The sequence below is a fragment of the Onychomys torridus genome, chromosome 17 (genome assembly GCF_903995425.1).
Source record: "Onychomys torridus chromosome 17, mOncTor1.1, whole genome shotgun sequence".
NCBI lineage: Eukaryota > Metazoa > Chordata > Mammalia > Rodentia > Cricetidae > Onychomys > Onychomys torridus.
Genome location: NC_050459.1, coordinates 11,231,288 through 11,244,834, shown reverse-complemented (window position 1 = coordinate 11,244,834; position 13,547 = coordinate 11,231,288). Strand labels below are relative to the sequence as shown.

The 13,547-nt window shown below is 43.7% G+C and overlaps 1 protein-coding gene across 3 annotated transcripts in view; it reads right to left on the bottom strand.

The window, feature by feature from the left end:
* Positions 1-13,547, bottom strand: part of Dlgap2 (DLG associated protein 2) — a 724,943-nt gene that overhangs the window by 638,084 nt on the left and 73,312 nt on the right. The window contains exon 2 of one of the 3 annotated variants that reach the window (XM_036166326.1): positions 11,579-11,678. The exons of the other annotated variants lie outside the window; for them this stretch is intronic. Within the exon in view, the coding sequence (XP_036022219.1) occupies positions 11,579-11,593 (15 nt within the window). The 5' untranslated portion in view covers positions 11,594-11,678. The remainder of the gene's footprint in view (positions 1-11,578; positions 11,679-13,547) is intronic. 3 annotated transcript variants of the gene reach the window in all.

Sequence of the window (13,547 nt, the reverse complement as noted above, 5' to 3'; positions counted from 1 at the left end):
CAAACTATTCTGTAGCTAAGGCTCACACCTCACAGCAATTCTCTTACCTCACCCTTCTGAGTGTTAGAATTATAGATATGAGCTACCAAACCAGCCACACAGGCTATGATTTCAGACTGGGGCTCCAGAAGATCAGTACGAGAGGAAACTATGTGTTAGGGTCTGTAACAAGTTCCATAAAAGACCACTGTGGTGGTATTGTGCTCCCCAAAATATTGTGTGTTCCCCAAAATAAACTTATCTGGTGTCAGAGAACAGGACAGCCATAATATTAAACATGGAGATAGGCAGTGGTAGCACATGCCTTTAATCCTAGCATTTCAGAGACAGAAACACCTCTGGATCTCTGAGTTCAAGGCCACATTAGAAAGAGCCAGGCATGGTGGCACACGCCTTTAATCCCAGAAATCCAGCCTTTAATCCTAGGGAGTGATAGCAGAAAGCAGAAAGGTATATAAGGCGTGAGGACCAGGAACTAAGTTAAGCATTTTGGATGGTTAAGCATAGGCTTTGGAGCAGCACAATTCAGCTGAGAGCGATTTGGATGAGGACTCAGAAGCTTGCGGTCTGAGGAAACAGGACCAGCTGAGGAACTGGCGAGGTGAGGTAGCTGTGGCTTGTTCAGCTTCTCTGATCTTCCAGCATTCACCCCAATAACTGGCCTCGGGTTTGATTTTATTAATAAGACTCTTTGATATTCATGTTACAGACCACCAGTCACGTATGTCATCAGCAAGAGCATTTATTAAAAATAATTCCAGCACAGTAGGGTCAAACCATCTGACAAAGTGGCAAATGGCGACCCCAAAAGAGACTCTCAGGCTCCTTTTAAGGAGGATTGTGGAATTCCAGCTGTGGTCAAGTGTACTTTGAAATGATTGAGTATAGACTCTTACTGATACAGCAATCATTTTACAATTGGCTCATGACATCTGGTCAGTAACTGTGTCAGGGGTCTGTTTGACTGAAAAGAGCAAGAACAGTTCCTGCTTGTGGCCGGGTAGGACCCTGATTGGCTACCAGACTAGACATACTTCCTGAGGGTCTGGTTGAAGCCAGACATGATTCAACATAGGACAGTAGGGTAATATGGGGCAGAGGTCTTAGCAAACTGGCCCTTGGGGAAGGGGGACAACTGGCCCTGTTAGGTTCAGTCCTGTTATAAGAGGGGCTGGCCGCTTCGCCATGTTCACAGGATCCCTCCTGGGTAGGTCCAACCTTCAGTTAACTAAGCTTCCTGTGCCTTCATAACTCCTCATCAGAGTTGAAAATATCTTTAAGCACCACTAAGGACAGGTGCTCACTGCTTTAAAAAAAAATTGACTTGTGTAGCACCAGGCAGAAGGGTTTCTCTCCTTGGGAGCCTGTGGTTCTTGTTCACACAAAATATACAAGCTCTCACTAGGAGAGAGAACTTCATTTCTCTTTCTCTCTCTCTCTCTCTCTCTCTCTCTCTCTCTTTTTTTTTTTTTTTTTTTTTTTTTTTTTGCCCCAGGGTTCAGGCCAAATTTGCTAACCTTTTTCTCTGAAATTCTCTCTACTTCCTACCCAATCTCTCTTTGGGAACTTCCACCAACTACCTAGTCTCCCAACCCAGCATGTGATCTGAGAGACCCACACACCGTAGCTGGCTAAAACCCACCCACTGTGACAAACAGAATCTCCCATGAGTGTAATTCCAGTCATGTGAGTGTTGGGATGACCTTAAGATGCATTGGTGGCTCCTGATAACTGAAGGGTCACAATGACAAGTAATGGCATATTAATCTGTTTCACAGGAAGGAGGGTCCCTGCAGACATGGTCTCTAAGCCTCTCCCAGAGCCACAGAGTCCTGGACACAAAGTATCACGGCACATGCTGAGTTGGCAATGCTGCATCCCTGGCCTTCTACTTTGGTTTTTCCCTGGGAGTTCACAAGATGGACATATCTAAACCAGGACCAGAGAGAGAGCCTTCTGGACAACATGGCTGCCATGCTGTGCTCTGCATATGCAAATGGGTTTCAAACTGGCTGCTGGTTTTGCTGTGTAAGATCTACTCACCCAGGAGAGACAAAGGCCTCAGAAGACAAAATCCTCATATACAAACATAATGCCTCAGACCCAATAGAAAACACTCTTGTTTGACAGATTCAAGCAATGAAGCCTGCTAGGGCAGGTACCAAGAGGAACCTGCAAAAAAAAATACCAAGGTGCCATGTACCTGAGGCCAACTGGCCCAAAGACATGTCAACGTGTTGATATGAGTTGTGAATTACAAGATGCTACCAAAATAAGAAACACAAGCTAATTACAGTAACACTAAGTATTCAAAAACCTGAGTAGTTGACTTACATGGGAGAATGCAGAGTAATTCCAGTTGACAAGCAAAACTTGAACCTTGATGTATCTATCTTCCCACAACTCAGAGAGCTCAGTCGGAACATTAGGTACAGTATGATCCTGTCTCTAAAAACACAAAAGACCTGAAGTTCACCAAAGGAGCTTGTCCTGTGCTGTCCTTAATCCCACACAAGACAACTACAAGTGGACGTCTCTGGCTCTTAACCTGGGTGGCCAGAAAACAGCTGGCCCTGTTTTAGAGACCCCAGAGGGACTTTTTACTGCAAAACTGCTACAAAACACTAACATTTTAAAAGCTCGTCAGTTGCTCGACAGAGGAAGGGTGAGAAATGAGCAAGCTCAGGAGATGGGTGACACCAGCAGGTGGATTACAGAATCAGTGCCTGACCCAGTTTGAATCCAGCTGAGCCCATGATCTGAGTGGAGATAACCACCATCCAAATGAGAAAGTACCACAGGGCCACACACATGCGAACACATTCAGGGACACACAGACAGACATGCATGTGGGCAGACACACGGCATGGAATGTGAAGTCATGATTGGGTCCACCAAGTCTTGTTCTTAAATTTTAGATCCAGCTGTTTAAAAATAAAGATGTGTGAACTTTCAGCGAGTGAGGTCATGGATCTTCGAGGAGAACATATGACTGCCAACTCTCCGAAAACAACTATGATTCCTTGCATCCTAACTGGGTATCCTTATATTCACAGATACGGCTCTCACCCTGCCTGTAGCAGAGAAGCTTCTTTTTGCAGCAGCTGGAAAACAGTGCAGAAAGCTGTCCTTACATTACAGGAAGAATCAACAAATAAAATGGACAGAAGAGAGCATCCCAAGCCACAGCCTGAGGAGAACCCAGCCAAAGGGAGCCACAGCCAAGCCCTGCAGCTTAAGTTGTTTCCTTCCTTTACACCGATTTGATAAAGGCTTTTTCGCTTCTAGCATAAAAATCATTCTTTTTTTTCCTTTAGTATTAAAAACGTTGCAAATAAAAACTCCCTTTAATTTCTTTTATAGCTCTTTGTTAAGGTGGAAAGTTGTAAGTATACCAAAGAGGCGTAAGTGAAAAGGTAAGTAAGTGGAGCACAGCAGCGAATTGAAGTTTACAGTTTTTTAAACTAAAAATTGTTCATTCTAGTCAACAAAACACATGCAGAATCATGTGCTCTTGGCATTGAAAGATAAAGAACTGGCCCCCTCAGCCCACGCTAGCTCCAGCCACCCTACCACACATCTCCCAGGACTGCTGGCTGACTTCCGGCTTGTCTTGTCCCTGTGGTTCATGTTTTACATTCACAGCCCATGTTGAAACCACTGCATTCTGCTGTGGATGGTAAGTTCACAGCCCCTAAGTGAGACACAGCATTCCTCAGTGAACTGCCCTGTCTGCACTTTGCCCCCGACTGCTTCATTCCGGGGGGGGGGGGGGGTGCATAATGATGTAATGCAATCATATCTTCAACTGGCACTCACACCTACCAATCCCAAGCTGCTGAGTATGTGGTCCCACTGGGCTTCTGTTTCTGCCTTTGTGGGTCCTGTTCATTGGCTACTGACTAATTTTTAAGTGGGAGATATTCTCATTCTGACTGCCTATGTCCAGGAAGATGGTGCACCCACGGTACCAACAGCAAACATGTCGAGGCAGGAATAATGCAGGGACACTGGTCTCTGTGAATAAAGCCTATCTTTTCACTGCTTTGAAAGTCCCCACCTGTTTCTTCTAAAATATGGGAAAAGATCAAAAGTAACTATTCACATAAGAAATGTAGAAATTTTGTCCAAATCCACAGTAAAAGCAAAATCTCCAAAGATGAAAGCTAAGTGTGGATTTAGATGGGGAGGAAGAACTTCAGTAGCAGAGTAATGACACCAAAGGGTCATTATTACCCATTACCATTACCCATTATCATCCAAGTTCCTGGAGCCTGGAGACCTGTGGAGTCACATGATAAAGACTTCACAGTTGTGGTGAAGGATCGGGAGACAGAGGGGACTCAGCCTAGAGTGTCCCTAAAGAGAACAAGAGGGACCGTGCACAAGCAAAACCTTACAGGAGGAGACAGACCTACAGACATCCTGACTTCATCCCACACATGCCAAATTGACCTGAGCTGAAGAATAGAGATAATAGCATGATGGATGGATGATTACCAGAGGCTCGTGGGAGCATCACAAGGTCTGAATTAAGTGTTTACTTAGCAGCTAGCCCTCCACCAAGGGGTCCTCTCAGGATGTGGCAAGGTCAAAGCCTCCCTGACCTCTCAACAGAAGTGACACAGGAGCCACTGAGGTCCCAATCACCATGCAAGGCATGTCACCCCAGGCCTGTGACTAGAAGAACAAGGTGTTTTCCAAGGAATTGGCCAGATGTACAGCTATGTAAACTTAAAGTATAGATTAATGGAGTGGCTGATGCTACCTCCACCAGTGCTTAGAAAAGAGAAAAAACAAATTGTTTGCCCAAAAAAGTCAATAAAAGGAAACAGGATGAGGGAGAATATGGGCTCAATTAGCAAACCAGAAAATGTCACAGCACTATCCCTAATCAATGGTGTGATGATAGATGGCCAACCAAATTGGTGGAAGAATCAGCAGAGACCCTACTTTATATCTATATATAAAGAGAAAAACTTTGCCAATAGCAAAAATTAACAAAAGTGTGAAAGCTGAATGTATATTTCTTGTGTTTGTTTTTTCAAAGAAAGGAATTTTAAATATAGATTTAAGCCAGAAGTTACAAACAGATTTCTATACATGACTTATCAGCCTTATTTATTATGTATAAAAATGTTGAGGAGGAAATCCAATTACAGTTGGAAAAGAAAAACTCCTAGAATGTTGAAATGAGCTAGAACACCATACTATACAAGTCCGCCACTGAAAAAGAGGAAAAGCAAGAAGTGTCACCACGCAGCTCAGGAGACAGCATGAGGGAGCCTTACAAGTCATAGATGGACCAGAGGTCACAAGCAGAACCTAGGATAAGGCTGCACCTCAGTCCTGGTTGGAGCACAGTGGCAATGAGACACATTTTTCTGGAAACTGTATGGAAATATACACTGAAAAAAAAATCTTTAAAATCGTCATACTTTCTAAAATACTTGCATAGCCTAAGGAAGGGAATTTGTGAAGGATCCATTACCCCACACTCAGACATTCACATGGGGCTTGGCACACCATTGCAGTAGGTACACACAACAGTGCGCTTGATAGCTTTAAGACATTTTGTCTTTTTTTTTTTTTTTTTTCCCAGAGCTGAGGGCCGAACCCAGGGCCTTTTGCTTGCTAGGCAAGCGCTCTACCACTGAGCTAAATCCCCAACCCCGCTTTAAGACATTTTGATTGAATAAAAAGAGGAATTACTCAGGGGCTGGGGATGCACCTCACTTGGTAGAATCCTTGCCTAGAATGCACAAGATCCTGGGTTTCATCTCGACATAAGCCAAGCATGCTTGCCTGCAGTCTCCGTACTAGGGAGGTTGAGGCAGGAAGATGAGAAGAAGTTTAAGGTCATCCTAAGCTACATAGAGACTTTGAAGGCAGCCTGTCTCAAAAAGCAAATGAATGGACAAAGGGGACTAGGGAGATAGCTCCATCAGCAACATATGTGCTGTACAAGCATGAAGAGCTGGTTTTGGATCTTCAACATCCATGAAAAAGTCAGTTTTGACAGTGCACATCTATAACCTGGGGATAAAGACCGGCATATCCCTGGAGCTCCCTGACCAGGCAATACAGACAACTGGTGAAGTCCAGGTCAATGAGAGAGCCTAGATCAAAACAATTAGTTGGAGAGCAATTTAGGAAAATAACCAATGTCAATGTCTGATCTCTCAGATATACACATGTGCACATACCCACTTGAACATGTACTTGCACCATATTCAACTCCCCCAAAATACTTTTAAAAGTTACTATAATACACATTATTAATTTGTCAAACATGTTATTGTAACAATGGATGCAGTTTTACTAATATAAACTAGGAAATATATAGATGCAAAGTAACCAAAATGTCATAAATACCACCTCTGAGCTTTTCTTGTTGGGTAACTTTTCTATGGTGAGACATATTATACTTTTTTTGTTTAGATTTTGTTTGTTTTGTCTAAAGGTTTATTTCATTTTTACTTATGTGTATGTGTGTGTGTGTATGTGAGTGTCCACCGCATGCATGGGGGTCCCCTCTGAGGCCTGAAGAGGGTGTCAGAGCCCCTAGAGCTGGGGTGACAAGTGGTGATGAGCACCCCGACACAGGTACCAGGAACTGAACTCAGGTCCTCTGGAAGAGCTGCATCCTCTTCACCACTGAGCCATCTCTCCAGACTGTGCTTAGATTCTTCTTTAAAAGTGAACAAGTAATGTGCAGATTCACAGTGAATGTTACAATTCTACAAGGCAAGCCTGGGTAGGCCTGATGGAAGAAGACACTTCTGCTACTGACTTGGACAATTTCTTTTTAGACGGCATCTACTTCCTGACTTACTGCATTGAAAAGAGTTGGGACTGTTTGATTGTAAACACAGTGGTTATTATTGTCCCACAACCCAAAGATCCTTGTAAGAAGACAATATAAACTTCAGGGCAGCAGAGCAGGAGCTAAGGTCAGGGCTCATCAACATGAGGACATGAGAGACACGACGGTGTAAACTCCGCCATCATCAAACAGGAAATGCCAAGGGACCTGCCTTAGAACCTGGGTTTCCACATGCTGATCAAGTACTGGTCATGTATACATCCCCCACACCCCACTAAGCTGCCAGAAGCCCCCTGCCAGTGTACTAGCTACAGCTGAGCCTGCAAGGTTTCCATTAGGAGATGCATGGGCAAGGTACTGCCTGTTTCTCCTGCTTAATCAGTGCTGTCAAACTGGATATGGGAGCAATAAAGAAAACAACCATGCTTGCCAAAGTTAAACAAATTTTAAGAATCAGAGGATTTTCTCTAAACCCTAATTAAGAAAAAACAATGACTTTTTACCCAATGGAAACAAACAAAGCTCTATGTTCTGGACATGGCTTTCTTGGACTTGAATCTTATGCATTTGCACATTGGGGATAATAAATGAGTCTTATTCAGTTTCTCTTCCTTGGCGGTCTTGATCAGCCCAACTCTATTTGTATTTACCTTGAAGACTAGACACTACATTTACCAAATAAGTTGTGTTTCACCTTCAGGGCTATTTCTGATTGGACCTGCAGTCAGTGCTGAGAATCCTTTCTGTAATGTCGTACTCTAAATGAGACAAAATCCCACTAGTGTAAGCACAGCAGAGCTTACTCACTATCCAAGCACCCCACACACACCCCGAGGATGTGACTATGACATCACTGGTGGGTGTCTGCAGTGTGAGCTCACAAATACATTAACCACCCTCAATGCATGACTCAAAGACCCCCCATGTCAAATGCGCATTCTAATTATAATCAATTTAAATGTCCCTGCATGCAAACTTGCTACACTGTCATTTCCAGGGGAAGAGAATACCCAGACACTGAAGATAAAGCATTCTCTGCCAGGATTACATTATTTCCTCATTGTCCTTATTTAGACCCAGGGAACACCTGAGAATCAAGAGGTAGGTTATAAGTATAAGACAATGTGTCTTTGACATTTTGATCCTGGTTAACTCTCTGCTTTAGGACCATCCTGTGTACCACAGGCTGTCCTTGGCATCCCTGACTTGTAACTATAGGATACTAGTAGTGAACACTCTCCAGTGTACCAACCACAAATGTCTCTAAACACACACCAGTGCTTCCTGGAGGAAGAAACTACTTCTATTTAACAATCGCTACAATAAGAAAAAAAAATGAAGGCTTCCCTATGGAAGATTTGGAACAATCACCAGTTCTGAAACATATCCCCTCTAATGAGAAAGAAGAGAAAGACTGGGTCTTTCTAAGGAAACATTTAATGAGAAAGGTAGGCTGGACACAGGGCAATGGGACACCCATCTTGACTTCCTCTCATTCCTTAAATTCATGCAAATGAGTAAGGCTTTAAACCAAGGGTAGGTCCCAAACATGGCTGGAAAATAAGAACGTACCACCAAGTAAGCAGTAGGGTCACTCTGAGACCAGTAAACAGATGGAGTCACAGTAGCTAAGTGAAACCCACATCCCAGAGCCTGGATGGAAGCTGAGGGGGTGAGGACCAGCAGCATCGCAGGGAACGAGAAGGGCTCCCACAGATCCTACCCCACAAAATGCAAAGAGATGATACTGTTTCCAAGCAGCTTTGCCACCTCTCTGAAGTATTTATGGAAATACAAAAATATCTAGCACCCAACAAAGTAGAAAACCAAAGATAAGTCTACAGAACCTGGGGCCTGTTTGGAAAAGAAATCAAGATCCAAATCAATGGCTGAATTTTTAACCTTCAATTTTTTTTTAAAACAAAGAATGAATTAAAACCAAAGGTAAGTAGAAGAAAGGAATAAAGAGCAGCATCAACATCAGTTGAGTGGAGAATATAAACTCAACAATGAAAATCAGTGGAACAAAGGCTGGTTCCTTGGGAAGATGAATAGTCAGTAACCTGCAGAATGAAAGACAGGGAGAGAAGACACACGTCACCAGCACACAGAACTGGAGAGGTAAGGCCATCATAGATGCCACAGGTACAAAGGGCAGAACCAGGAGACATTATAGACAACTTCTCACTGATGATGTTGTTTTTCAGTGGATCAGAGGCCTACCAATGTCTTCCCAGCCCAGCTAGAGGCCAGAATCTTGAGACAGGGATGCCAAGGTGATAGCTTGCTGTCAGAAAAGTCCCATAACACCAAAACCTGATCAACATGTGTATACCAGATCCTCACCTTACATCTTTATGATTACTCTCTGGCTCTAACAGGACATCTAGCAGGCCAACAACAGGCTGAGAATCCTGGGTGGGCCATCCTGATATGCTGCGCAGTAGAGGGTCCTGCCAGATCATTCAGTGGCCCTCAGAGGAGAGACTTGCAGCTCCCTTCCAAGTCATATTTCTATGGAGTGCTAAGAACTAGCCTAGAAGCCTAGAGAATTGAGATGTTTCCCCCACAGCAGGAAGAAGGGACCTAAGAACCAAGAGGTAGACAGGATCTTCAAATTCCTGCCCTGATGCTCCACTGCTTCAGCACCTGAATTTCTAAGGAGGAAACGCACTGGGAGATTCTGGACACTCCAGTGAACCCAGCTGGCCTGGAGCTGAGGTCTAGCTGCAGGACCCACAGGACACCAGGGTCTCAAAACCTAAACATGAACAACAACAAAATGATTTTACCACCAAAAACAAAAACAAAACCAGACCAGCAGTACCACAGCAGCAGAGACCTCAGCAACCACAGCTCTCCGCAGCATCTGTATGCCATGTCTCACCTACATTCATTCATGAAAACTAAGCCAATGTGTGCCCTGCTTCCCAATGGGATCACTGACAATGCTTTCATCTGCACCAGGTCCTGGAGTTGCAGAGCCAACACTGAAGACCAGAAAAAGGATTTAGACTAGGATTAGTACCCCTTGGGAAGCCCACATGAAGACAAAGGAAGTCATGTGAAAGTCTGAGGAAGAAAGAAGGAGGTCGGGAGATGCACAGCCTTCAATGATCTCAAGGACACATGCCTAGTGGCTGCCCTGCTTTTCTAAGCCCACCTCCCTAAGCTCCTTTTTCATTTAGTTTATTCATCTCTATACCACTGAGGGCTTCCCCCATACTGCCTGTAAACCCCTCACAGGGTATAATAAAAAATAAATGTGAACAACAGAAAGGTTTTTCCAGCCTTTCTGGCAGCTGGAGGCAAGCATCGACTGTATGCTCTGTCTCCCACATGCCTTTCCCACAGGTAAAGGAGCCCAGGACTAAGCTCCGTGCTGAGCAACTTTACCTGGTGTCATGAGATGCACAGAATGCCAGCTTCCGTTCAATGAGTTTCTTTTCTGGCTAAACCAGCTGGTAAATTGTGTTTAGTATTGGGAAGCCTTATTGAAGAGTTATGGTTGGTCTCGACAGCATGAGGGAAGGAGGGAGGGAACGAAGGAGGGAGGGAAGGAGGGAAGGAGGGAAGGAGGGAGGAAGGAAGAGACACAGAGACAGACAGATAGAGCCTGCCTCACACCCCTTCCAAGCCTCTCTGCAAACCTTCCAAGATCCCAGCAGACCCAGCTGAGTGCTCTGGCTGTGCAGACTGACCTACGGCCTGAGGTCAACACCAGCTTCGGAGACTATGAAGTCCTTAAGGAAAGGATTTGAATCCTGAGTCAAGAATGTCTGACACCAGAGAAAAGGAAGAAGATTATCAGTCAGGATAGCAGTGGCAACAAGGATCCATCCACACACAGGACATTTTTCGTCAGTCTAAATCTCCTCTGGAGCAAGAAATAAAGTTACATTCTGCATAAGCATCACTGCCCTTTGACAACTGAAAGGAAATGCCTCTCCCATGGAGATTCACTGGCTATCTGAGTTACTCCCTGGCACTGAGGAGCCATGAAGTTACAACTCTGCCCTAAACTACATTCTCAGAGGTCTGAGAACTGGGTGTCATGTTCCTAAAGGTTCCTTGGGTTGCCCCTAGATGAGGCACTAAAGTCAGCAGCAGCGGGAAGGATGCTATCTTTTAAGAGATGTTTTCCTGCCAGCTCACAACCCATCACTTACCTTACACACACACACACACACACACACACACACACACACACACACACACACACGTGCACACACCAGCATAGCTACAGCCACCAGATCCCACAGAACAGCCTTTTTAAAGCCAGTAGGAACCTGTGTTTAGATCCCTGTCATCTCTACATACTCAGCTCCCTTGAACAGACCAATCAGAAGGCAACACAGTGGTAGCAGATACAATGGAGGGGCCTCACCAATGTCAATATTCCCTTGGCCCTTACTTAACTATCACACACACACACACACACACACACACACACACACACACACACACACACACACACTGAGCTTCTGAGAACATTATTAATGCACTGCTATTTGATGAGAAAACACTGCCCTGAAGCACCTGAGGGTTTGGGGCATGCCATGCTGTCATTACAGACATCCCTGGCTCACCAGCTCCTCACCAGTTTCCTTGGGTCCTTTAGCAGCTGGACTTTGGCCCATCACCCTTTATCCCCTTCCTAGGACAGAGACCCTATCACAGCAGGCAGTGAGGAATTGCTTGAGAATGAACAAACACAGGAAGGAAAGAAGGAATAACGAGATCTCACGGTACCTGAGCCGTCCCCATTATGGCTGGCAGGGTGCAGGCTGGGGTTCCAAAGCTGCTGGGAAATCACGGAGTACTATGGCCGGGCCTCAGATGGTGGGGAATCCTAAGATGAGGAATGGATAGAAATGGGGATAAAATGATAAAAAAGGGTAAACAACCTCCCCCCAGGGGAAAAAACATGGAGTATACATTAAAAATAAGCAACTCAGTAATAATTAAATAGATTAAGAACAGCCACACAGAGAGCTACACTAACTGTACATGGCATGCACAGTTGTGAAAAATATGTCAATTTTAAAGCAGGATTTGAAATGATAAATGGGTTTAACAACTTCAAAATATTAAACCAGAGAGGAAAAGAAAAACTACACTTTAAATCAAGATTTGTAACTCCTTCTGCAAACTTGGTGATTAAACCAGCATTGGGAACCAACCCACAAGCCAGGCACACTGAGAGACAGGAGTGATATCAAGTGTTAGACATAAAAAAGGACTGTAACCCTAGACAACATCAAAGGTTGTGCTCACTTTAAAATAAGTGCTAATCCATGTGGTTGATAGATTTCACAACTCCTGACTATTTTCATATGAAATCACCACTGTACCAAACACGAACCAAATGAGAAAGGAACCTTGGCCATAATATCATTCTAGAACATATGACATTCTTTGCCTGACAGGATCACAAAACACTCTTCTACGTGTACTTTATGTGACCCTTAAAAGTCATAATCATGACACACTATTCTCCTGAAATTTAAGAATGCTGTGTGATGTACAATGACTTCTGAAAATTATTTGGTCACCTGAATCTTGGGCAAACATCAATTTGATGATAGGTTACTAAGTGTCAAGTAAATACTTGTAAATGTACAATGCTAATCAGCCAAGGATATGAATTTTTAACAAATCAATTTGGGGCATATTCATTACATATGAATGTACATAATAATGTACAAGCTCAGGGTCAATTTTACTCATTTCTCCTTACCAGTTCACACAAACCTTTTATAGCTGTCTAGCCACACAAATTCCAGTCTAGACATCAGCCATCAGAGCCTTTTAGAGTGGACCTTCACTTGCCCCATCCACCTTTCTCCACATTTGTGAACACAGAACTACTTGGTGTTTTGTTTTGTTTTGTTTTGTTTTGTTTTGTTTTGTTTTGTTTTGTTTTGTTTCTTGTACTAACAGGTCACAGTTGGAGAGTTAGCTCAGTGAGAAAAGCACTAACTGCCCAAGTGTGAGGACTTGAGCTTGGATTCCCCAGAACCTACACAACCCTGGACCTGGTATCATGTGTCTATAATTCTAACACTCCTACAGAGAGATGGGAAACAGAGACAGATGAATCCAAGGAGGGTCATGGGCCAGGTAGTCTGGCATAGGCAGTGACAAACAAGAGACCCTGTCCCAAACAAGACAAAAGACAAGGACCAAAACAGGAGGCTGTGTCTGACCTTCACACATGCTCCATGCATGCTTATGCTGATATGAACATACACCCATGTGTGCACAGAGAGAGAACACGCATCATAACTGACCCTGTAAGTCCCACAGTCTTGGGTTTTGTGCTGTGTCCAGCTACCCCAATTGCTAAGAACTGTGCAGAAATTTTTATACACTTTTTAGTTTAGTTTACCCAGAACATCTCTAGAAATACTACTGTGGAGTAAAAGGATATGCACATTTTTCACATAGTAGTCAACCGACATTAGTCTCAATTTACATGGTCACATATTATAAATCTTTGGGTTTTTGTTTTTGTTTTTTTGTCTAGTGGAAACAAAGCTTCTTGTTATTTTCTGGGAGTCATTTAAATTGGCAATTAAGCAAGTGTCTTTTTGTATAAACTTTGTTCCTTTGGTTTTCCTTCAGGGTGTACAGTGTAATTACTGTGTAGGATATCTTTATATATGTCAGACCACTCAACCATACTATCAATTGTAAATGTTTACCTTTTATTGGGTAT